At 38.7% G+C, this 25,513-nt stretch overlaps 2 protein-coding genes across 3 annotated transcripts; both read left to right on the top strand.

Annotated features, from left to right (window-relative positions):
• The first annotated feature begins 582 nt into the window (after positions 1 to 582).
• LOC117473248 (gamma-glutamyl hydrolase) lies at positions 583 to 5,343 on the top strand. Its single transcript, XM_034118776.1, is given in 10 exon segments — positions 583 to 825; positions 934 to 1,048; positions 1,515 to 1,565; positions 1,681 to 1,765; positions 1,947 to 2,085; positions 2,265 to 2,371; positions 3,459 to 3,485; positions 3,487 to 3,553; positions 3,643 to 3,780; positions 4,425 to 5,343. Coding segments are annotated over 10 exon segments (966 nt in total). The 5' UTR covers positions 583 to 707; the 3' UTR covers positions 4,544 to 5,343.
• Positions 5,344 to 5,958: 615 nt separating this feature from the next.
• On the top strand, positions 5,959 to 24,942 carry rnf122 (ring finger protein 122). 2 transcript variants are annotated; one of them, XM_034117491.1, is made up of 6 exons: positions 5,959 to 6,330; positions 12,961 to 13,117; positions 21,387 to 21,432; positions 21,517 to 21,558; positions 21,715 to 21,794; positions 23,228 to 24,942. In XM_034117491.1, exons 1-6 carry the CDS (start codon positions 6,306 to 6,308, stop codon positions 23,337 to 23,339), a joined length of 462 nt encoding a protein of 153 aa, XP_033973382.1. In that variant the 5' UTR covers positions 5,959 to 6,305; the 3' UTR covers positions 23,340 to 24,942. The 2 variants fall into 2 exon arrangements, with proteins under 2 accessions (XP_033973382.1, XP_033973381.1); XM_034117490.1 differs by having other exon boundaries at positions 21,712 to 21,794.
• The last annotated feature ends 571 nt before the right edge of the window (positions 24,943 to 25,513 follow it).

Genomic DNA, 25,513 nt, shown 5'->3' with positions numbered 1-25,513 from the left:
AACCGCATCTCACAGTCTGCATTGGTGGTTTATGATTGCTAACTTGATATAAGAAATGTGTCTCCTGTTACCCAATCTGTGTTGAAATATGTTCTATTGCAGTATCTGCAATGCTTCCAGCATTTTTTTGTATTATTGCATCAGAGAGGTCCGTTTGCATCCCACACAGCATGCTATCCAAAAGTAAAGCAGGTTTTAAAAAATGCCGGAACCGTATGTTCAAAACTTGGACTCAGAGACTGGGCACTCCTCTTGGTTAGCTCCTGCATTTAAAATCCTATAAATAGAAAGCCTGCTCTCATTTTCAGAATGAAACCTGTTTGACAGCCCTTTTTTTCTAGTTTGCTGTTTGAACCAAGGAATGCTTTCTAAAACACTGACATGAAATGTCTAAGAACTTCATTGCAAAACCCTGCTCTGACTAATGAAGCTGGTTTGGTTTCCCACGACACTTAATGATAAAAAGTTTACCAAAAGTCCATGCTGTCAGCAGAATAATAATGTGTGCATCAGCAGTCAACTTGCCTGACCGGCATGTGCAGTGTAGGAGTTGTCACATGTAAATCTGGGCATTCCTTACTTCCTTGTAGTGACCATATCCTCTTCTAACTCCACACATATAAGCTGCAGTTGCTTTTATACATTGACACGCTCATACAGCCTCATATCTTGAATTAAGTTTTGGCTGTTCAAACTCAGGAGAAAACATGTCCAACACAGGATTTTCAACTTTTGTGTGGCTGTTTTTTGCATGCTGCTTCTGCTACAGCATAGCTCGGCCAACTAAACTCAACCAAGAGGCTTCAAACGACAGACCTGTGATCGGTGAGTGAAATGTGCCACTAGAAATAAAGAAAAGCAATACAAATATTCAAGATGAATTGGAAAAAAATGACTGTTAATTGTCACAGGTACTGTGTTTTTGTCCCACAGGTATTTTGACTCAGATGATTTCAGATAAGGCCATGAAACCCTTCGGGAAGACCTACATACCTTCCTCATATGTGAAATACATCGAGTCTGGAGGCAGCAGAGTGATGCCTATCAGGTAGGTTTAGTCCTTTCAAACTGGTGTTAGTCATAAAGATACACCATCATACCAATCTATATGACTGGAAGATTTGATATAATATCTATTGAAAGCAGGAAGTAAAAACTGGTAATCATGGACATAATCCAAGAAAATTCTACCTATTAAAATCCACTATACCTAAAAAAAAAAAAAAAATACATCAATCCAATCTTAATAAAAATAAGAACATGGTGTTTTTTAACTATACTAAAAGACTCAAGTTGAGTTATTTAAGGAGGGTGTATTAAAAAAACACTGCATCCTTTTTTAACGTATCTTATGTTTGGAACAGTCATTTACATTATTTGTTAACTTGCTGTTGTATACGTTTATGTCACTGTTGATTTGCTGCTTTTGAGGAAAAAGAGAAGTGAACTTCCACTTTTGACTTTTGTGCCGTCAAAACACACTCAAATAATGGGAGTATTGTTTTCTTCCGCAGATTGACTCTTACCACCGCTGATTATGAATCGATTTTCAGGAAAATAAATGGGTAAGCTCCATTTCTATAAATGTCTTGGAAGAGGAAAATGCAATAACATTTACATCTTAAACAAATTCACTGAGTGACTGAGCATTTCTGTGACTGACATGTGATGTCTGTTTAGCTTGGTTTTCATCGGGGGGGCAGTGGATTTGGAGAAATCTGACTATGCCAGGGTGGCCAAGATTTTTTACAGACTCGCTCTCAAGGTTTGTACGGCATTATTTTTCATTTGTGCTGCATTCAATGAAAGAAGCTATGCCAATAGAGTTTATCATTATTTCACCTTTACATGAAAATGGGGATGCAGGAAATGTGCTTTTCTGCCACAGCCTGATCAAGATTCAGTTTATTGAACAAAAAAGTAAACTCTCACTGTGTTTATTGCAGGCCAATGATAATGGGGACTTCTTCCCCATCTGGGGCACGTGCATGGGCATGCAGCTCCTGACTGTGCTGGTAGCCGGTAAAAGTCTGTTGGAAGAAACCACGGCTGAGAACGTAGCGCTGCCCCTCAACCTGACCTCAGGTTAGAGCTTTCTGCATTTCTTTGGATCTATTTTCTGGAGAACATTTTCTGCATGTACTCAATCGTACCACTTGGTGTCAATAGAAGCAAGTTACAAATACAAGTTAAATGTTTTTGTCTAATAATAATGTTCTTGTTTGATGAAACCCTGATTTTCTAAAGTATATTTCTCCCTGCAGAGGCTGACTCTAGTAAGATGTTTGAGGGTTTCCCCCAAAAGCTAATGCAGGCTTTGACCGAAGAACCTCTCACTGGCAATTTTCACCACTATGGACTATCAGTAAAGGTACAAAAGATCTGGTGACATGTGTTATAATGTTTCACTTCCCCTGGGTCTTTTGTTATTGTACTTAAAAAATATAGAAACCATCCTCCAATAATTTCAACTTCATAAAATGAGGGTTTCAAAAAGGGTTTCTGTTACTCAGGTCTGACACTTTTGACTCAACAGGAACTTAAAGGTGGGGTAGGTAATTTTGGAGAAACCAGCTCGAGTGTGCTAGAATTTGAAAATACACAGCCGGAAAAAATCTGCCACTTCCTTACAGAGCCCCTCCTCCAACACACACGAACGCACACATGACCAATGAGGGCACGAGATAAGTTTGTGCACAGATGGAAGGCTGACAGGCAGGTAGGCCATCCAGTTATTTTAGCCGGGCCGGCTAAAATGATTGGTCGTGCTTTTTACAGTACTACGGCTTCCACAGATGACATTTTTTTACGGATTTTTTGTCAAAGCACTTAAGATATTCATTGCTATCGGGATGTTAAGAGCATTCCATGGAATATAACAAAAAGTGTATCTCGAGCCAGTTTCTCAAACTTACCTACCTCACCTTTAATGTGACTTGCAGTAAAGACATTATATTAACAATCTTCAGATTTACTAAAGATTACTATACAAGTTTTTTCTCCATAAACTGTGTGGTTTATTAAAGGCTGGAATAAATCCCAAAGACCCAAACTCATGTGCACAATGTAGCAAATGGTGTGTTGTAATTTAATTAATGATGTGCTTTAGATTTCATCTGATATTAAGCTTATATGGTGCATATTTCTAAATAAATGTCTCTTTAATTTAATCACCACACAGCAAACCATAGGCCAAATTATCCAGCACAATAAGGCTGAACAAAGTGTACAGAAATATGAGTAATTATGTTCCAGGTACACAGGCATATCTGTTGGCCCTATAGCTAGAAACACTTCATTGTTCAAATAGCGAGTTAAGAGTGTCAGAGCATTGCAATAAAGCACATATTTGTTACGTAACTTTAAAACATAGAGTATTGTATAAAATACGGAGCATTACAATTTTGATGAAAAATAATTACATCAAATCAAAACTGATAAGACAATTGTTCTTTCAGAACTTTCAGGACAACGAGCCGCTGCACCGTTTTTTTCTCCCTTCTGTCTACAAATGTTGCTGAAAACCAAGTCCACTTTGTTTCAACCATAGAAGGTTACATTCATATTTTAACAAAGATCTCACAAACGTATCATCATTGCACTGTAACAGAGTTGTAACTTGTCTTTTTTCCTTCATACCAGGTAGAAAATATCCCTTCTATGGAGTCCAGTGGCACCCAGAGGTGAATCCTTTTCAGTGGGAAAGAAAGCTTAACTTTCCTCACTCTGCTCACGCTGTCCAGTTATCTTCCCTGCTCGCACAGTTTTTCGTCAATGAAGGTAATAATAATAATATTTGTATATTTCATCAGGAATGAACTATGATTGTGGGTTATAGACCATTACAATAAAACATGTTCGATTTACATTTTCCGATCTCCATAGATGTTGCAATATAAGCTACAAAAATGACAATCTAATCAACCAATCTTTGTGTTGAAAAGATAGCTTATATTTTATTGAACTGTAAACGTGTTAAAGTCAATGGCAAAAGCAACATAATCATGGATTTGTCCTAGTCCAGCCCTTGTGCAAATAGATTTGAATTAACTGGAATGGGAACAGAAAAATAAAAAGTTTGGAAAGTGTTAGAAAATTGCTCTTTGGTGGGGAAGAGAAAAAAATAAAAAGCCCTCCCTTTAAATAGTTAAAGGAAAATGTAATCAGAAAGTAATTTAATGGTAAAATGTAATAACATAAACACCGATAAAACATGTTAAAATAGCCGAGTTAACAGAATTCTTGAACAGAATAACGGTACAAAATGTATAATCTGTTTTTGTAATATATACCAAAAGGTTAAAGATGCTAATGCAAATATTACATTGAACACTTGTTTATCTGCCTTTATACAATTTCCCCATTGAGATGATTAATCTATTATTGTAATCTATTCACATGCATCTCACTTCTGCTTTGTTTAGGAAGGAGAAGTCTACATCAGTTCGACAATCCTGAGGAAGAGGCCTCGTCTCTGATTTACAACGACACGCCTGTATACGCTGGAAACTTCACAGGATACGAACAGATCTACTTCTTCTGAAATCCTCTCTGTCTCCTGTCCCTATGTGAATTTACAACAGATAAATGTATATTCAGTCTGTGGTAGTTTTAATCAATGATTGTTTTTAAATTGCTTGATTTCAAAATACATTTATATTGTTGTCACTTCTGAATGTAGCTTGATGGAAAATGCAGGGTCTGTCTGTGGAATTCAGAGCCAATTATTGTACTTTTTACTTTCCTACATTTGTCTGACAGCTGTAGTAACTTTAAAGGTTTACATTTTTAATGCAAAATATATTAATCATTATATATACAATGAGATATATGGTACAAACTCATAAGCTATGCAGCAGAATACTTAAGTATTAGCCCTAGAACATTTGAGTGATGTAAACATTATGGATCAATCATTTTAATCTAATAATATATATGATTGTCAAATAAGCACTTTTGTTTTTGGTACTTTAATTAATGCTAATTCTAGTATACTTTTGCTTCAGTGAAATGTTTAACTAAGGATCACAAAGTCTGCATACAGAAGCTGTTCTGCAGCTTTTAAATGGGCCACATGATGTTGTCATGTCAAATGATATAATGTCCATTTTGTTCTATTTTTACTTTACATGAACTTCTTTTCCCTGTCAAATTTGAGTTTGAAAGTTAATTGTTGACCATGGAAACAGCGGGTAACAAAACAACCTCTCTTTAAAATGCATTTAAACAGTTAAAAGCTAAATAAATGTAAAACAAAGTCCAATTGAATCATTCTGAGACTTTATTTTGGTGTCTAGTCAAGGCTGTATTACCAGGCAAGTTACATAAAAAGCTTGAAATGTATCGGTTTGATTTTCTTTTTTTGTGTAACTCAGGGTTTTTTGGAATCAGTCAACCAATGATTTTTGGCATTATTGTTTAATTAAAGAATTATTGTTTTTACAAATTTTGTCTGCAAAGTGCTTTGTCCAACCAACAATCAAAAACCCCACAAAAGTCAAAGAAAATAAAAATGTTGAAGACAAAGGAAAACATACAATGTTAGCCCATCATTTATGTCAATGATGATTTATTTGGATTTGGATTGACTTTATCAAGCAAGTGTCACATTGTCACAGCTTTTATTTGACATATAGGCTACACAAAAGGGTGTCCATAGGGGCTTAAGTAAGTTTTGCACCAACACCCAGAAAGAGGGGTAATCAGGCCCTGTGTGAGGAGCCTTTGATTCATGACCTCAAATTAGCTAGCAAAACACACATGCATGAGGAAATGGTAGATGTGTTTGCACAAAACACAAGCAACCAGTCCATCCGTCACAACACACACACACACACACATACACATACACACACGTACACATACACAAAGGCCGCCTGCTGATTGGTCGCCCCTCACGTCAGTACTGTCTGCAGGGGCGGGAATAGGCAAATCCAGCCAGTGCTCTAGTTTCTCACACAGATGCTGCTGCTGGGTCAGTGTTATGCCGTCTATTAACAATAACAGAGTCAAAAGAGCCACAACGACGAGAAGGAGAAGGAGGGGAACATCCACATCACCATTTCTCCTTATCTCAATCTGCAGGGATGGAACAAACAATGTGACATAACCGCGCTTCAACTTCCGACCAAAAGCGCTTTTTATCCACCTTTTTATTCGTCTTTTTCACAGGTGCCATTGTCTCGTCGCCTCTCACAGCTGGCAGACAGTCCCTGGCACGGCTCGGTTCACTTTACAGCCTCCATCCATCTGCACGGCGGCTGCGGCTTGTTGGTAAACAGGATCGGACTCCCTCTGGTGCATTGATGCACCCGTTTCAGTGGTGTAACGGTGAGCAGTCATTTTACATTGTTAGGCCTCTCACAGAAAATGTGCAATACAGCCTGTTATTTAGAGGGAATCTCTCGTGGCAGTTATATAATAGAGCAAGACTGTAGTCTCTGAGTCACTACAGTCTTCTTTTAAATTTAGACATTTCTATTGTGAGAAAAGACAATGTGTGGAGCATAACGGTGAGTTTAAAGTGCCCTATAGTTTTAACATCCCCTATGCATCATGTTGAAGCAGTATATAAACATGTCATACATGGTTTATAACACACTCATGTTGTTGTTTAAAGTCTGGGATTCAAGAAGTTGTATAAAGGGTTTATTGATATATTCATCATTAACTTCCTGTGGCACCCATAGGTGAGGGCCAATGATATATTGAATGATAGTAAAACATAGTTGTAATAATATAAAATGTCTTTATATCATACGTTATAATCACTGACAAATAAATAAATAAGTAATATAAACGTAAAAATGTTATATATTTCCCTAAAACTACATTATTAGTGATGCAACAATTTGTCCATGAATCGATTTCTCAATTGACAGAAAATAATTCAGCTACTATTCAGAGTTCCCGTTAGAATATTTTTTTGCCGGTCAACATGTCCGTTAAAGTTGAAATCTTCCGGACAAAATTAGATAAGTGCCGGTTAAAGGTCTTCTTTGTTATTTATTGAGCTTTAAAACAAATTGATATGATTCGACATTAAACAAACTAATTATAGTAGATTAACTACATTATTCAAAAGTGTACAGTAATTTACAAAAACGCGGGAATAATAAACGGAGCGCTCTCTCCTTCTCCTGACAGCCCGTCAGTATCATGCAGCTCGCGGATCCAGTAATGAGTGACCCGACAGTAAAACTAAACATATCTATAACTAGTTTAGGTAGTTTGAGAGGTAATTAAAATAGCTACGTGTGATTTTCTAACCTGAAGTGTGTTTTGCTCTGCTCGCCGCTGCAGGGGATCATGCAGAGCTGCGTGTCGACTCGTCAGCAGCAGCCGATCTCTCTCTCCTGTCAGATTAGACTTTACTCGCATTTATGTCCATATCGATCAGATCTAGCTAGTTCTAGCTAATGATATGACTACCTGCTTGTTAAAAGACACCTAAACAATAAGCGTCGCTATGCAACCGGATGAGGCCACAAAGTATAGCGCAGCATTATGCATTTGTTTACATGCCCACCGGAACCCCGAGGCATTACCAACAGATCAACGCACAATCAACCCATACAGGACATCTCTTTCTCCACATTAAGTGTTAGACATTAGAATTGACAATTTTTGTCTGTCACATACTCTTTTGTCTGTCACATACTATTCTTGTCTGTCACATAAGTGGCGCAACTGATGCGGTATTGCGCTAAGGGAAAATTATTTTGACCGGACATTTTGACCGGAGAGATTTAGATTTGCCGGACTTCAGCATATTTTACCGGTCATTGTCCGGTAATTACCGGCTAACGGGAACTCTGCTACTATTATAATAATAGATTATCAATTTAAGCATTTTTCAAGCAAGAATAGCTCCACAAATGTGATGAGTTTAATATTTTCTTTGTCACACATTTGCGAATATATTATCTTTAGATTTTTGGTCTAACTGTTTGAGTGCATCACCTTTTTTGACGATAAATAGACAACATATTTTGCAGATTCATTTATGATGGAAAATACTATCATTATAATATGTTATAAACCATGTATGGCGTGAATTGTATACTGTGTGTGACTGCTAAATAGAAGGACCTGTAAAGTGTTACCAACATAATTATTTATTTAGGTTACCTACAATATCCAGTTTATATTCTTATAATATATCTGAATGTTATATCCATTTTTGTATTGACGGGTAAAAAGAGTCTGCTTAATAAATAGAATCCTTTATTTCCATCTACATTTCTTCCAGTTGAGCGCCACACAAGGCCAGTCATTGTGCTCTCTATGTAACATGTTGCCTCTGTGGATAATGTGGTTCACACTATGTGCAGTCTCTCACTTACACTCCTCTCCCCCAATTATCCACTAAAGACAAGTCTAGCAACTTTCCCCGTCTTCTTTGAAAACTGCTGTTTGCATCTGGAGGTATAGCTGTCATGCTTAAACAAAGGAGTCTCTCCATGGCAGTGAAATGGTGTGTCAGTGCTTTATCTGTCGGGGTGAGACCTGGTGAAAAATTATGGATTATCTTTCCTATTTCTCGTGTCGCCTTTTTGAGGGGCAGCTGCCACAGCAGTGTCCTCACTGGACTGTTGGTGCTGTTCAGACAAGAACAATTACTCCCTTTGTGCTGATCAACTCCCCTTCTATTCATAGAGGAAATAGTACACACACTCACACACACACACACACACACACACACACACACACACACACACACACACACACACACACACACACACACACACACACACACACACACGCACACACACTATCAAAGAGTGACATTCTCTTGGCAAATGAAGCAGTGTCAGGCAGCCGCAGCTCAGCTCTGTTTGTCAGTGTCTCTGTGATCATGCCTACAGTGTTTATGCGTGACACATGTAGCACTTTGATGCATGTGATGGGGAATTCTGGGCCCAACCTACCTTCTTCCTCTTCTTCTTCAGGAGCAGGCAGTCCTGCAGGCGAGCTTGAGTGTTTCCCCGATGTGAACTATTGAATATTTGATGGCAAGTTCAGTCTTTAATGCTAGCAGCAGCAGCGGCAGAAGCAGCTTTGTGTGTGAACACAGCGTATATAGGACAATACCCTACCAGGCATCTCATAGGATCTGTCAGGGAAGCTGCCATAGTCGAGGCATTTTACAGCCCTAGCAAATCACGGAGGGACTTCCCTGCCTTTGTAAAACAACAACGCCAAAATCTGTCTGACAGCTGAAACTCAATACGACCGACTCAGATTCTCTCTAAATGTTTCGCTATAGATAGCTTTCATCCTTTTTTTCCTGCGTCTGCTTCTCTCAGTGCCGTGGCAACGGTACGCCTCCTGAGTGTTCCAATATATAGGTCAGTGGTCTTGCAGGGCTCCACCCAAAGCAAAATACCACATATAGCTGTCTGCTCTTCATGCATACAAAAGGTGGAGGAGGAAGACGTGTGTACCCGTCCGTACCGGCAGTTGTGACATGACAAACACACACACACACACACACACACACACACACACACACACACACATGCACAAACACAAAATCTTGAATACTAATGACCCAGATCTGGTTTGCGAGTCTGCAGCAGCATCACAGGTGATTTGTGCCATCAGCTGTGCAGTGACATGAATACAGGAACATATACCATAGCCCCCCCCCCCCCCCCCGGCTGTATGTGTCTCTTTGTCTGCTGGGATCTTTGTGATGCAGATTGTTTGACACAGTGTGAGGATGATGGAGAATATTTGTCCTACATCTATCTGCTGGTTTGTTTGTATGTCACTTGTATGTAACGCTACCATTGTGGACGCTGAGTTTTAGCCCTCTGTGGTATATGAATATGGAGGAGCTACATTGGACGACGCAATGATAATGAGTTTTTAAATGTATTATGATGCACGTGCAGGACTTATTATGAATCAATAGCTAAACGTGTTTTTGTAGAGGAGAAGGGACGTTCTGGCACAACTTCACCTACTACCAAGGTACTGTATATGGGAAAGGGAAAAGGTCCAGAGTGAAGAGGAGGATTTTAGTCATTTTATTAGATTACCATTCCATTGTATTGACTTGCAGAGCTGTGTAGCTGTTCAAGGTGAAGCTGGAGGAGGCAAAGAAAACAAAGTCCTATTGCACAATGTTGTATTCATTTTGTGGGCTTTTTTTTGGATAGATTTTTGTGAAACACTTTGGCCTTTAGCTATGGCACTTTGGTTTTTAAATGAAACCATCTGAGACCATGGTTGGTTCTGTTATATACTTCTAAAGCGTGGCAAAGGGCCCAACTAGACTCTCATTTATTGTAAGGGGTTGGAAACAAAAAGATTGTGAATGGCTGCTTTCATCTTTAACAAATATTGTGTTCTATAAGCTTATCATATGTTGTTTTTTATGTAAAACAGGAATCTGCAAGGTAACTAATGACTATACAGTAGCTGATAAATAAATATACCTCTCAAATGAAGTGGAGTAATAGGGCTTATGTACGCTATTATCCACTACAATTACATCCATTTCAGAAAAGAAAAGGCTTTGCAATATAATTATTATAAGAGTTTGACTCATGACCTCTTAATTTGTCTGATAATGGTACTACGGCCCTGCACATGTCCTTCAGTTTGTGTTCAATTCACAAACATTTGAGACCCTGGTAGTGATTGCCTCTCGCTGAATGAAGTCATTTAGCGTGGAACTTAAATGTGCAGCCACAGACGAGCCTGGATAGATGAAGCATCACGGCTCATTCAGAGAGAGTGGAACTACCGGGCGGGAAGTATTGATCCGCTCATACTGCAATTTCCACTGTGAGACGGGAGAAATGTCAAATAGAAATGTCAACGTTTCACTTTGGCTGCAGAAGGTACTAGAAATACAGCAAAAAACTGTGCAACAAGAAAACAATACTAATCTCAGGGATATGATAAAGGTAAAGGACTCCATTTAGCCATCCATCGGTTGATCCATCTCTCTATTAATCCATCAATCATCCTATATGTCTGTCTGTTCATCTATATATACTTTTGGAGAAATGTTATCGCCTATTTAATTGTGTGTCATTCTATTCATCCTCTCAGTCGTCTATTTATCTATCCATTCATGCACCCATTTGACATATATCCATCCCCCAGTCGATAGTGCATCTTAAGGCCCCGGCACACAAAACAGATATCAAAAGATTACCACATCAAGGGGAAATGTAGGACTGTAGATATACAAGCTGTTTTTATAATAGATACCTTAAATAAAAAGCAGCGTTTTTGGACCAATTTAACAACACTCATCAACCACCTATCTTCTTCCTACTGTACATAGCCATGTCATTTTCAAAATAATTGCGCACTGATTCGGCTAAGTTGAACAGTCAATCATAGCGATTTCTCACTGGTCTGTGCCACAAATTTAATCGGGCAAGTGATAAGTCAGAATCAGAATCGAGGTTCTTGCCAGGTACGTTTATACATGCAAGGAATTTGCTTTGGTGTCTGGTGGTGCAAACATAAACCATCTAAGAAAATACGTTGCAATTGTAGGTCAAAAGTAGAGTATAATGATAATAAAAATTATGTTTTTTTTAAGAAACTATTTTGTGGTGTGGCAAAAACTGAGCCACAGTCGCTCTGGATGGCTCGACATTGATGTGTCAGGGCTTTTAGGAACAGTAAACATAGACAAACAACATAAACAGACTTTCCAGTCCACCTAACTCTTTGGACTGTGGGTGGAAACTGAAGCAGATAAACAGTAAGAACATGCAAACGTTACATAAACAGAAGAAGCTGGTTTCTGGCAAAGCTCTTAAATGTGCAATTTCTTGAAGTACAGTTTATTTTAGATTTAATATAAGCTGATGCTGGTGGCATTAAAAGTATGGATTTCTCTGTTATGATTAAACAATATACAAGCTGATTTCAGTCAATCAGCTGCTGTGATGAAAACTGGAGGACTCACAGCCTCCTCCTCCTGATCTAATGTGAAGAGGTTCATATCAGCAGATGGCGGTGAGTCCTGTGTTAGCTCTGATGCACTATCACTCACTGGGTTAGTGTGACCCCGATCTCACAAAGCCCCCTCTCACATGCAGATCTGACTTCTCATTACTCATGCAGACGCACAAAACACAAGTGTGCTCTGTGTGTCTCCTTGTGTCTGTCCATATAATCTACAAGTGTTTTTCTGCGTTATTTTTCTCCCTAGTAATCGGGGAATGCATAGTTCTCTATTTGGTAAATAAAGTCCATCATATCTAATGGTCATGGCCACATTTGTTCTTCAATCCTCCCCCCCCCCCGCCCCTCTTCTGACCTTGACTGCAGACAGCGGTGCTACAGTGATAATCTATTTCATGGTAAAAGAAACACACACAGTAGTGTAGCGTCACAGCCAGAAGGATGAAACAAAGGGGGGCACCTTTGATGGGAATACCATCTGTTTGGATTGGAGCACTGCAAAGTTCAAGCCATGAAAACAGCCATTAGTGTACGAATCAGCTCCCTGTACAGGAATACAGATATATTTCTGTGAAAAAATTGAATAGTGCAATGACTTTAATGAAATTGCACTCAGTGATTGACTCAATATCATACTTTTTGTCTGTGGCTAATTGCTCTCTTATGTTTATTTTGATGCCTTCACAGCGCACAACAAATTGTGGACGTAACAATGTTGCTTTGGCGTACCATTTAGTTTTACAAGTTTAGGTCCAGGAATGAAAAGGGCTTTACCTTTCCCTCAGCCTTTCTTTCTAAGCATATGTGTGTATATGTGTGTTTTACTTCTGTTATATGCAAAGTTGCAGGTCTGACTCTGAACTGCCCATGGATACATGGAGTTCTCTATATATGAACCTTTAATTTGTGTTTTTAGACATTCCTGTGTGAAGCAGAGTCAGGCTTTATTTGTTTTGCTATTTTTTCGTAGCATACTTCTTGTAAATGTATTTTTAAATCTTTCCTCTGTCTTTTCTTCAGGGTGCTTCTGTGGTCTGGGACTGGTTTATTCCAACAAGTCGTGCACCATGCCGCCCATCACCTTCCAGGACCTGCCTCTCAACATCTACATGCTCATCTTCGGGACAGGCATCTTTGTCTTCTTCCTGAGCCTCGTCTTCTGCTGTTACTTTATCAGGTGAGGGGCAATAGAAACAGAAACAGAGATAAAAAAAAAGAAAGGCGTTAAAACAAAGGAAAAGGTGTGTTTTGTAACATGGGCACTTACCTCAGTTTCTCTTTACACCAAAACAAATTCAAGAAAAACCAAAATGCATTACCTGGCTAAAGTAACGTACAGTGAGGACAGTAACAGGGTATGCTGTGTAATTAGAGTACATGATACTGCTGGACTTGAGTAAAACATCTGTCAATGATTCAAGGCTAATATGCTACATCATGTTACTAAATGTTTAGCATCATAACTTATCAAGAACCGAAAAACGTTATTCGATCCAAGTAACTGCTACATTGCTCACTATAACCAGGGGTGCACACAACTTTCTCAGTGAGGTACTCAGATGAGTACCTGGAGTCAATGTTTGGTACTCCAACTTCTGGCAATTGTCAACGGGGGGGGGGGGGGGGTTATAGTGGAGTACAGCACTTCGCGATTGTCAACGGGGGGGGGGGGGGGGGGGGGGGGGGGGGGGTAGTGGAGCACAGAGCTTCATGACCGCGGAGCGTGTGAACGTTGTGATCAGCTGTTTTAGCGCAGGGCTGCTGTACAGACCGACATTAACAGCAGCCCTGTCTGTGCACACGGAGACCGACTCTGTCGTCCGGTTGATCTAACCGCCTTCTGGGAAAGCTTCACAAGTACGTCGGTACGCAAATGCGCTTTGTGACACAAGTGACGGTACGCATTTCAGATTGTTGCCGCGCATGCGTACCTGCGTACCAGTTATGTGCACCCCTGACTATAACATCTAATCTATAGAAGTATTACACAAGTCAATAAAATAGATATTTAGTGATCTATATCAAACTGCACCAAAGTAGTGGACTGACCAACGTCAGTACAGAGAAGTGTGTACATGTGTATGTGTTATGTGTGTGTCCGTGAAAAGAAGAGAAACAGGGTGACCTCTCAACTGTTGACTGTGTGTGAACTCCCTGATGAGCTGAGGGGACGTTTGTGTCTGAAGCACGGGATATGAGGCAACAGGAAGTAGCCCGCTACAATGTGTGAGGACAGTAGCAAAGAAAACTGCAGAGACTCAGAATAAACACGACCTGAATAGCACACAGTGGGAGTACACAAAAAAAAATCAACATGAACGTCTACAATGTATAAAATCTCATAAGGAAATGTCAACACCTGCAGTAGGATTCGTTTTTTTTTTTAAAAGGCTCTCTTTGGATGGCTGGGCATCTCATAATGAGCTATTTTAGCTGTCGCTGTCAGAATCACCTCTGTTATCGAAATGTCAAACAATTTACAGAAAACCTTGGTTTTTGGCTGGATAATACAAATACAACCACTAAAGGCTGGTAGTTGGTATCCAGTATGTGCCGGTTTTCCTCAATCATGTGCATTTAACTCCTGTGCAGTTAATTCCTTTTCTATATATAATTACATTAATGAACAGCAGCACAAAGGGAAATTCAACATGCCTCCAAAACATCGTTTATTCTTGACCTCAAGACACCAGTTGACAAAATAATCTCACCCTGCTCCCTAGATGTTAACTTCTCAATTATATCATTCTACATTTGTTGGATGTTTTATAGGCCAAACTAGGGCTGTGCGATTATGGCAAAAATCATAATCACGATTATTTGGGTCAATAATTGATATCACGATTATTAAATACGATTATTCATTGACTTTGAAAAAATCCATTTATTGAACTTTAAAACAAATACAAATAATAATTTGAACAGTGTCTTTTTAACTGTTGATTACCCTGAACGTATAATTCAACTGAAAAACCAATACAAAAATAAATAAAATAAATGATACATTTAAATAAATAATATCAAAATAATAAATACCAATAAACAAAATCAACAAATATTTTGGAGCGCACTTCCCCAAGCTACTAAACATATATAAATATGATAAATACAAATAAATGAGACCAAAATTAATTAGATCAAATATGTTGCAGTGCACTGTCACAACCTAGCAAAGCAAAATAATTGTTTTTTTCGATTATGTTGTTTTCATAATTGTGGCAGGCCAAAATCGTAATTGCGATTAAAATACGATTAATTGCACAGCCCTAGGCCAAACTGAAGTATTTTTACTTGAAGTAAATATATTTCTGCACAGAGCTTTATATGTTTCAGCGCATTGTTTAGCTGCTTGGCCAGCTACTGGACCGTTAACTCTCACCAATCTCAAAGTTTTGTTTATCGGCTGCAGCAGACAGCTGTTTTTAGTGAAAAGTACCAAACGACGACTCTCTGTAAACATAATGGAGCATTTAGCAGCCAAGTATTTCCCTCAGGAGTTGTTAGACAACAAAAAAGAATAGTGAATATCATCATTTGGTTGGATGACACATGTTCCTTCTTAACTGCTGGATTTGTAAACAACTAACAAGTTCACCATATAACCCTAATTGTGATGTTATGTAAATGTTCTGTTCATAACTTCTGGCCAAAAAAGTATTAATTGCCGTTTATTACTTTTGGGCCAATAAATATTATAAATTAAGGATTTGGTGAAACAGTCACACCTAAATCCCCATTCAGACTCAATCATGAAGCTGTTGGGGTTCAGAAATGTAACTTATTTATAATAATTTATGAAAAAAAAACACATAATGGACTCTGTGGTGAGATTAATGTGTCAACTGTTCTGTGATGCTAACAATTAACTTTGATTCGTAAGAAATTTAACCTTGTTCAGTTTTTTAATCCAATCATTTTTGTATTCAACATGGATGAGAATAGGAAGAAAGCACCTTTTCCATTTCAATTGAAAACAATGAAAACCCCATGTGTTGATGAACATCCATAGCAACTAATAAATTGGCCTTTTTTCAATAAAACACACTTAGGATTGGATACAGTTTACCCAATAATAGATCCTAAAGGTTGGAATTTTCAGTGCAAAGGAAATCCATTGTTTCAACTCTTAGGCAAATCTGGGAATCTTGTATTATATAAATAATGGTATCAATTCAAATCAATCAAAAAGCATTTTTGATTTTCTGAGATAATTTCATATTGTAGTTATCTGCCCGATAAAAGAAACTTTTGCAATCAAATTTCTGTTATCATAATCATAATAATGTGAACGCTTTATTTGGTCTAGGTTTGGCTCTAAATTGACCGTCAACTCTGTCAGACAGCCGAGATCCTTCCTGTTTTCTTGAAGCACTTACCTCTGAATCACGACCAACGAGTCACTTCCTTTCGGCTCCTTAAACGGGTAGTCTTCGGTAGGAGTGTGATTGTGAATTCATTTATAGACCGGGGTGATTCATCACATGAATACTGAGTGATGAATGCCATTCTTTGTTGGGGGCAGGCTTCCCATTATCCACTCAGACAGGCTCTCTGTAAATCAGTGTCAGGGACTTTGTGATGTTTGGTTCACCGTGACTTAAAATCTGTCTCTATTCATCTATGTTAGATTTCCTCCTCTAATCATACAAAGCAATTATATCGTTTTCTAAAAAGCCTTGCAAAATGGTGCACACACACACAGAGATCTTTTCAGCCTTCATTTTCAAACAGTTTCTATTATAGTGGCACAAACCGGGGGTGTACACAGCAGTATACCTGCAGTGTACAAGACGGTAAAACCACAAGAGTGCTAAAAGCACTCACCCAAAATATCCCAACTTAAATTATACCCTAATGTGCTCTAACAGCACACTAGTCGGAGAGAGGCTGTAAGGATGAACGAGAACCACGAGTTGCAAGCCTTAAGTGAAATCTTAAAATAGGACTAATATTTTTAGCTGATATTTTGGAGTGATTTCGCATTTCTTTTAAACTAAATTACAATTTATACTTCTCGACCCTTGCAATAAAATGACTGAGCACAGAGATATTTAGCCACCACATTACCAAAGAAATGCACTGACTCATTTCATTTATCGTCAGTGATCCTTGAAACTGGATCTGTTAACACAGTTAGCCAAAAACAGGAAACACGACTGCTTACTGAACTCAGACAAAAACATTACTTATAACTACAAATGCAGAATACTTTGGTAACCTGTAGTGGTAACCAGTGCATGCCGTAACCCCTCAATTCCATTCTTTGGTCCTTTAGTTGTGTGTCATACCCTCCTCCCTCTCCCCTCCATTTCTGATATGAAGCCGTAGATTCACATGAAAAAACCATCTTACATGCCGAGAATGAGAAAGGCAGAGATTTGGGAGAATAAAGTGACAGTTTAATTCCAAAATGCTTCAGCAGCAGATAGGGCAGACTGGAGGTCATCTTCTATCATGAACAAAGCTAGAGAGTCAGCAGTGAGATTCATTTGGTTAAATCTGTGAAAAACTTTTCTAATAAGAAACATTTAGCCTATCAAAAGTTTGTATCTGTCTCTGAACAATCAGAACTCGAGCTGATGCTCTGTGGATTTCTGAAAAAGATCATAAAACGGAAACTGTAATGTCAAAGCAGGAAACAAATGAAATGCGTGTTGATATATTATAAGCAGTCACATTATAGTTAAAGGGGACCTATTATGCTATATTTGAAAAATATATTGTAGGGCCATACCTATACAAAACATGTCTGTGAAGTTTTTTGCTTAAAATACCAAACAGATCACCCATTGTAGCCATGCCTCTTACTGCTCATATCCCTCTATTACAGCCCTGTTCCAAAAAGGCTGATTCTGCTTTAAATAGAACGGCTGCTGCTAGCCACGCCCCTTTGTAGCGTCACGCAGCTTTCCCCTGCTAAGAGAGTTTTCTACCGGGAGAAGCTCAGCTAAACACTGAGGCAGTGGCGAACCGTCAGGGCCTTCAAGGTATTCAGAGAATACCCTGGAACACTCAGCTAAAACAAACAAAAAATCGATTTAATTATATAAATAAAATGTAATAAAATGTAATAAAATGTATATAAAATGAATAAATGAGAATCGTATCTGTGTTGTTGATCTGTAATATTACAGTGTTACGTTGATTTGTTTGTCCTTCTCGGACCATGCACTACGCATTTCAGTGGTTTTGTGTTAGAAAAGAAAGCAACCAATCAGATCTTGTTCTGGGTCTCTGGGTAGAATATCCTTCAACCAAGGTATTCTATATCCTTGATAGAATGCCCTGGCCGTTGCACTGAATGAGAGCGTACATTTGGACTGACAGTTTGATCAACCAATCATATTGATTTGTAGCCAATGGGCGTATTCTTTCAGAGTTTCCCTCGGTTCCAGGGTACTCTAGAAGGCCCGCTAGTTAACTGGCTCGAGACAGAAGATCTAGATGAATGCGACGAAGCAATTCATGCCGTTTTATTGTTTTTAAACGTTGAAATGGCAAGTGCAACAGGTGAAGATGAAGTTGTTGCGGAATTGTTGTGTGTACCCTTTTCAAGACGACAATTCAGTGAAAAGACGGACATTATAACGCCAGGGGGGGAGCGGCGGCGGCGGGGGGTTTGTGTTTCTACAGAAGGTCCAGTTGTGATAGACACGTTTCGCCACTGCACTGCGGTGATTAAATGCCATATTATGTTCCCAACCACTTCAAGCATTATTTCTGAAACAGTATGGAGCTCAAACCTTTCTCTCTCGCAGGGTTTGCCGCAAGGACATTACGTTACACATATTCTCTCCAGTACAGCGTTAGCTCTGAGTGTTAGCATGCTTGCTACTATAAACACAGACCATATTACTCCCAAAACAGGCTGCACATTGTTTCTGATACAGCACATAGCTTGACATGTTCTTTCTTAAGTGTTTACCGCTAGAACAGTGCCATTATATGTATTATATATACAACAACTTTACTCTAAGTGCCTCCTGCAGACATCCTGCTGAATACACAGACACACAGCTGCGAGAGGGGATTCAGCTAGACGACTGTATACGGAGACGATAGGTTGGGACGTGTCACGTGTGCCACATTTTACCAATGACGTCATAGGACCCAAATCCTGGATCAGCTCGTTTGCACCCCCGTTTTTTTATTTTATTTTAGATGTGGGTAAGGAGGAAAAGAGAGAGGGTTGTATTTTCTGAAACTGTGAGTCTCCTAACACACCCGGGGACACATATTTATGTATAAAATACATCAAAAAGTGCATTTTGCATAATAGGTCCCCTTTAACATTAGCAGTACATCAGCTTAGTTAATATCAAAGGAAATTATATAGTGTTTGATGGGCTTTAATAATGTCTGTTAAAGATATTAACGAAAGGAAAAGCAGTAGTTGTTTTTTTGGCACATATGCTTTTATCCCCCCACACCTGTTGAATTCATTGTGTTCAATAATAACTGGTCTGCAGTAGCTGTATGAACATTTTCTATTCTTGTAGACCAGGCACACAACTGAAACACTGACATCTCCGTCATTCCCCCCTTTCACCCACTTCACATTATTCTTTAGCCATGGGAAATCTGTACACATGTAAAACGTGTATCCTCACATTGTTCTGCAGGGAAGATTGTTAGTAGCAATCAGCGTAAACAATAAACCAAGTGACAAACACAACCAATAACTGTCACTTCCTTACTTAAAGCATAACAATTTTGTATTTTTATTTCATTTGAGGGGTAACGGATGGCATAAATAATTATTCATATCTCATCTAAGATGCTCTCACTGCATTCATTTTAAATCCCAGACAATGATAGACATGTGAGTCTATGTTTAGTTGTGTAAAAACAAGAGGCCCAAAATAACCTGCGGCTCGCCAAATGATAAAGATCTCCTCTCTATTGTTGGTTATTAGGGTGGTGCAGGGATTCAAAGACGCACCGTACTCATTAACTATGTGTGTGTGTGTGTGTGTGTGTGTGTGTGTGTGTGTGTGTGTGTTGTGTGTGTGGTGTGTGTGTGTGTGGTGTGTGTGTGTGTGTGTGTGTGTGTGTGTGTGTGTGTGGTGTGTGGTTGTGTGTGTGTGTGGTGTGTGTGTGTGTGTGTGTGTGTGTGTGTGTGTGTTAGCTTTGGCATGTAGTTGCTACATTGTGGGAACAATGTGTGTGTGTGTGTGTGTGTGTGTGTGTGTGTGTGTGTGTGTGTGTGTGTGTGTGTGTGTGTGTGTGTGGGTGTGTGTGTGTGTGTGTGTGTGTGTGTGTGTGTGTGTGTGTGTGTGTGTGTGTGTGTGTGTTAGCTTTGGCATGTAGTTGCTACATTGTGGGAACAATGTGTGTGTGTGTGTATGTGTGTGTGTGTGTGTGTGTGTGTGTGTGTGTGTGTGTGTGTGTGTGTGTGTGTGTGTGTGTGTGTGGTGTGTGTGTGGTGTGTGTGTGTGTGTGTGTGTGTGTGTGTGTGTGTGTGTGTGTGTGTGTGTGTGTGTGTGTGTGTGTGTGTGTGTGTGTGTGTGTGTGTGTGTGCTTCCAGGGGAACTTGTCTTTGTCTCTGGATGTGTAGTTGTTTGAAAAGAGTTAATTATCAAAGCTTACCCCTGCAATTACACAGCTTCTGTTACACACAGCAACATCATGTTACTGCACACACTTCTCCAAATCTCAGCCGGGATCCAAGGACCTGCTGTGAAACTCATCATAGAGTAAATATAGACATCTTTTGTCTTTTAACAAACAAGTGTCAAATGGGTAACTTAATGTATGTACCACATTCAAATTGTCCTTTATATTCATCTCTAAAGTTACTAGTTGCTTTGCAAACTATAATTTTGCTAACATAGAAGTATACTTTAATTCATACAAAAATATGATACGAATGAGCTGTTCCACAACCAGCAGCAACAATACTTATATTGTTTAAGTTTAAAATTACTTTATAAATAGGACTTTACATTTTATATGGAAATAGTATTCTGCATTCCTCACTGTGTAAAAGGTCCATCGTAAGAAGATGCAATCTGGAAAACAATGAGACCTGATGAAGGTCAGACAGATTGAAACGTTGTGAATTAATATCCAGCAGCACGTAAGAAACTGTGTGTGTGTGTGTGTGTGTGTGTGTGTGTGTGTGTGTGTGTGTGTGTGTGTGTGTGTGTGTGTGTGTGTGTGTGTGTGTGTGTGTGTGTGTGTGTGTGTGTGTGTGTGTGTGTGTGTGTGTGTGTGTGTGTGTGTGTGTGTGTGTGTGTGTGTGTGTGTGTTGGGGGGGTTCTCATACCTTGAAATATTCTTGCCTACATCTGTTTCTATTGTTACTTCAGTGAAGGATTCTTACATCACTTTAAACTAGAACGTCATGCGAAAGTATAGTTGATTGCATGTTGAAATTATTGTTTCCAATCATTTCTTATTATTTAATATGTTTATTAAACACCTTTTTCTCTTTTAATCCACAGCAAACTACGACACCAAGCCCAGAGTGAGCGGTTTGGATACCGAGAGGTAAAGACTGACTGCAATATTTAAGCACACTTTACGGAAACAAAACCCTCTTTTAAACATATTTATTTTGTGTCAATCCTGCAGGTGGTTTTACAAGGTGATCCAAAGAAGTTGAATCTTCATGGGGTAAGGATGTGATTATCATGCACATTTGCACTGATTCTTGCACATAAACACACCTTAAGAGATTTATAACGTGACACAAACGTAAACAAAGATAATGCATGATCATTTCATCAAATGAGGGTCCTCACTGCGTCCTGTATGTCCCTCCTGCAGCAGACGTGTGCCGTGTGTCTCGAGGACTTCAAAGTGAAAGACGAGCTGGGAGTGTTGCCATGCCAACATGCTTTCCACAGGAAGTGAGTACATGAGAGAACAGTGGAGTCTTTCTCTGATGCTTGTTACCGCTTTGCACCCGCACTGGCTTGTTCACATGAAAACGTTCATGTTTCATCTAAAGTTCAGTGATTACAGGAATTATACAGAGAGTTTCACTGGATTTATTGCTGACTGCAGCTACAGGAGCTCTTGTTCAACATTCAGGGAGAAAGAGTGAGAGCAAATGCGTATCCCAGCATGCAATGGGTAGACAACAGTTATAGATAGTGCTACTGTATGATCTTGTAGGAGAGGCATTCCTGATGTTAGTCAGGCTTCTAAAATTGTGATTTCCTCACAGTCATCTGGAAAATTAGAAGATTTTATTATGTCAATATTAATAGCTAGGGACTTAATGGAAGAGAGGCACAAATAATGTTATTTTGTTATTTTAGTTTGCATAACAGTAGAAGCTGAATATATTCTTTGAGATGTCTTAGTTTAAACCATGTCTCTCAAACTGAAGTTCAATAAGGACAGATTTAATGGAAATGTATAATAAAGAAAGACTTAAGATAAAGACTTTATTGATGTGAAGAATCCTCACTAAGCGTCAGTCTGTATGAAGACAGGAGATCGGACAGGTACCAGGTGATGGCAGTAAAGATAAAACAGCAGGTGTTTGTTAAAGCTCAGCTTCCTTAACATCTTGGTACATTGTGCTATAGTAAGTCTGAGAGACATTATTATTATTATTATACTTAAAGATTGGCTGGAGAAACGTGATGTGTTTGTTAAAGCTCAGCTTCCTTAACATCTTGGTACATTGTGCTATAGTAAGTCTGAGAGACATTATTATTATTATTATTATACTTAAAGATTGGCTGGAGAAACGTGGGCAGAAAAGTCAATGGGTAGGATCTATTATTATAGATAAGAAAAAGGAATAAAGTCATAAAGGAATAAAAGGAAAATGTGGACTAACTTCAATCAAAGTTTCTTTATATTACAGGGCTCTCTCATGTTCATGCATGGGCAGTGGTGAAATGTACAAGTCCAGTTTTGAGGAACATTTTTGCCACGTTATCCTTATTTTTACACTTATAGTTACTTTGAACATCAATTTACATACAAAACATTGTCCGTTTAAAATAAATAAATTAGGATATTTTCACAATTTCAACAACTTTAACGTAATTTTCATGCTTAAATAGCAGGAAATGCTTTTCAGATCCTCAAATGCGGAGCTGTCCTGTTTTTCTCTGTTTTATGTGATATTAAACCGATTATCTTTAAATATTAGAATTTCATCATCCATAATCAAATTAATTGTTATTTGCAGCCCAAGATCCAAATATTTCTTCCCCATGGTTAATCAAGTATGGCTTGGCTTTGATCAGTGAAACATATTTATATTAGTGAGAGGAATCATGATCTCATGTTGCTCTATCCTTTTAATTTCTCTCCTGAACAGGTGTCTGGTAAAATGGCTGGAGGTGCGCTGCGTCTGCCCCATGTGCAACAAACCAATAGCGGGCCCCCCCCGCCACAGCATAGGGACCCTTCTGCTGGATGAACTGGTGTAACTGAAGGACCCCTGCAGCTCGGGGTGGCCCGCCCGCCGCGCCCGGGCCCGAGCAGCTGATATCATTTAGCGACTAGCAGGAACATGGACCCTGTGCTGCTGTTAAAAAATCAGCGAAGAAACACCAACATGATAACAGTAAATTGGGGTAACCTAGTTACCACCCAGATAAAGACTGAATGATGCTGTTGCCTAGCGACCGTATCCAAGATGGCAACACGACACCTTGTGGTGTCTGAGAGATTATCTCCAGCCACCCACACATCACTCCACCACTCTTCTTTCAACATCCCCCCCCCCACACATCCCTCACATCTTCTCTGGTTACCTCGAGTCAGGTTAATGACACAGCGACAAGTGAGTGTTGAAGGATGGCAGCGCGGGGTCGGTGGCACTGATCCCACAGCATGTCTGAGTGTTGAATGTCATGGTGGTTACTAACATGAAATAATTATCGGAGGATGTTATTAAATCTCTCACTTAATTATTTTAGTAAAGACGTTTTTAAACAAAGCTACAGAGAAAAATACATTTCATCGTCCCTTAACATGTTGATAGGAGTTTCACTGCTTACAATTCGGTATTTAAAAAAAAAATGTCAACAGGTACAACAAGGGTTTACCAAAAAGATCTGGAGCCATCTAGAACAACATTGAGGCAAAGACATAGACAGGGTTTACTAAAACTGCTTTAAGGGAACTTTTAAGGTTTTGGGCCAAAGATTATGAAGTCGCATTGGTAAAAAAAAAAGATGAAAATTTGAATTCAAGCGTCATCAGTGGGACCTAAATTAATCCTATTAACATCTCAAACTGTAATCCACATGTAGCAAATTAATCAGTATTTCCATGTAAAACCAATTGCCAAACTGATTTAATACTTATGATTGATGTGTAAAATCCATGTTGGTGCCCGCCTCTACAGTGATATAATGTTATATGTGTTGTTTTCCCCACTGGGATGTTATTTTAATGTTCAAACATGTTTAAATTGTGTTAACATAGATGAAAGGAACTGACACTTTTTACCTTTCACTTGAACATTGTGTTTTTTTGTTGATTCTTTTTTTAGATATTGCACTTTAAATTCACAAAAAAACATACCGCCTTTGTTCTTCTAAAATGTTAAGACTAAGGTTTGGAGGCAGCATAGCTGGTCCCTTGTTTTAAGGTGTGGTGAATCTTTTATAAAAGTCTGTGAAGTATCCGAGAAGCTGCTTCATGTGAAGAGAAGAGAAGCAGCAAAGCCTCGGTGATGTTCTGTGAATTCATCTGGGAAGAAACTAGATCTCACTTTTATACATTTCTGTGGCATTATTGCTGGTGATTCTGTTTTTACATTCCTCCATCCTATTTTTTGTGATTTACACGATTCAGAAAGCGAAACACTGCCTAAAATTGAGCACAAAACTCACAAAGCACATTGTCCACAGGCACCTGCACTGTACATTAAGCCAAACACACACACACATGAGTCCGCGTGCCAAGAAAAGAAAATGTCCAAGAGATTTGTTCACTCTGATTCTGGCCACATTCCACATTTTGTAATCCAAACAGATGTAAATATCTTGAAACAATAATAAATACAGTTGTCTGTTTTGCTCAGCTTCTCTTGTTTATTTCTTGGTAGTCTTGTATCTGGCGCCATCATGAGGTGAAAAACTGTAGGGAAATGTGTTGGATTATTCAATCTAGCTCATTGGTTCACCACCTTTTTGGCTTTTGACCCTTAAGCAGAAGAATGCCATAGTAAATTATCCAAAGACAAATTCATTTTTAATGATTTATTATGGTTCTGAAAAGTTCTGGATTGGTAAAATCAATTATTTCGCTAGAGAAAAGCAAGGAACACTTCTTTACAGCAGTAAAGATTTGTTGATTTCATAATTGGTTATGATTTCTATCAATTGCTTTTACTAAAAAAAAATGTTTTGTGTGTATCCATCGAGAGTAAATAAAAAATGTATTTTTTACTTTAAAGGGTCAGATGACCCAAATTACATATTTCTACTTATAATGCCACAGTATCTTACCATGCCGTTGTTTTATCAGCACCGTTATCAGAGATTTTGAATATTTTCTTTGGAGATTTATTGATTTTAACTCACTGCAAGTCTAGATACCGCTGAAGGTGATTTGTTTTCCTTTTGTGGAAAGTCAGTGCTAAAGGGCATTG

This window comes from Trematomus bernacchii, unplaced genomic scaffold, assembly GCF_902827165.1.
Source record: "Trematomus bernacchii unplaced genomic scaffold, fTreBer1.1, whole genome shotgun sequence".
NCBI classification, from domain to species: Eukaryota; Metazoa; Chordata; class Actinopteri; order Perciformes; family Nototheniidae; genus Trematomus; species Trematomus bernacchii.
This window is presented reverse-complemented; position numbering and strand designations above follow the sequence as displayed.

Bases quoted from the DNA above. Each gene is read 5' to 3' on its own strand.
- rnf122 (XM_034117490.1), top strand. From the start codon at position 6,306: ATGCACCCGTTTCAGTGGTGTAACG. The intron at 13,118-21,386 runs GTGAGGGGCAAT...TTTAATCCACAG, and splicing joins TTCTGCTGTTACTTTATCAG to CAAACTACGACACCAAGCCC. The intron at 21,795-23,227 runs GTGAGTACATGA...TCTCCTGAACAG, and splicing joins CAACATGCTTTCCACAGGAA to GTGTCTGGTAAAATGGCTGG.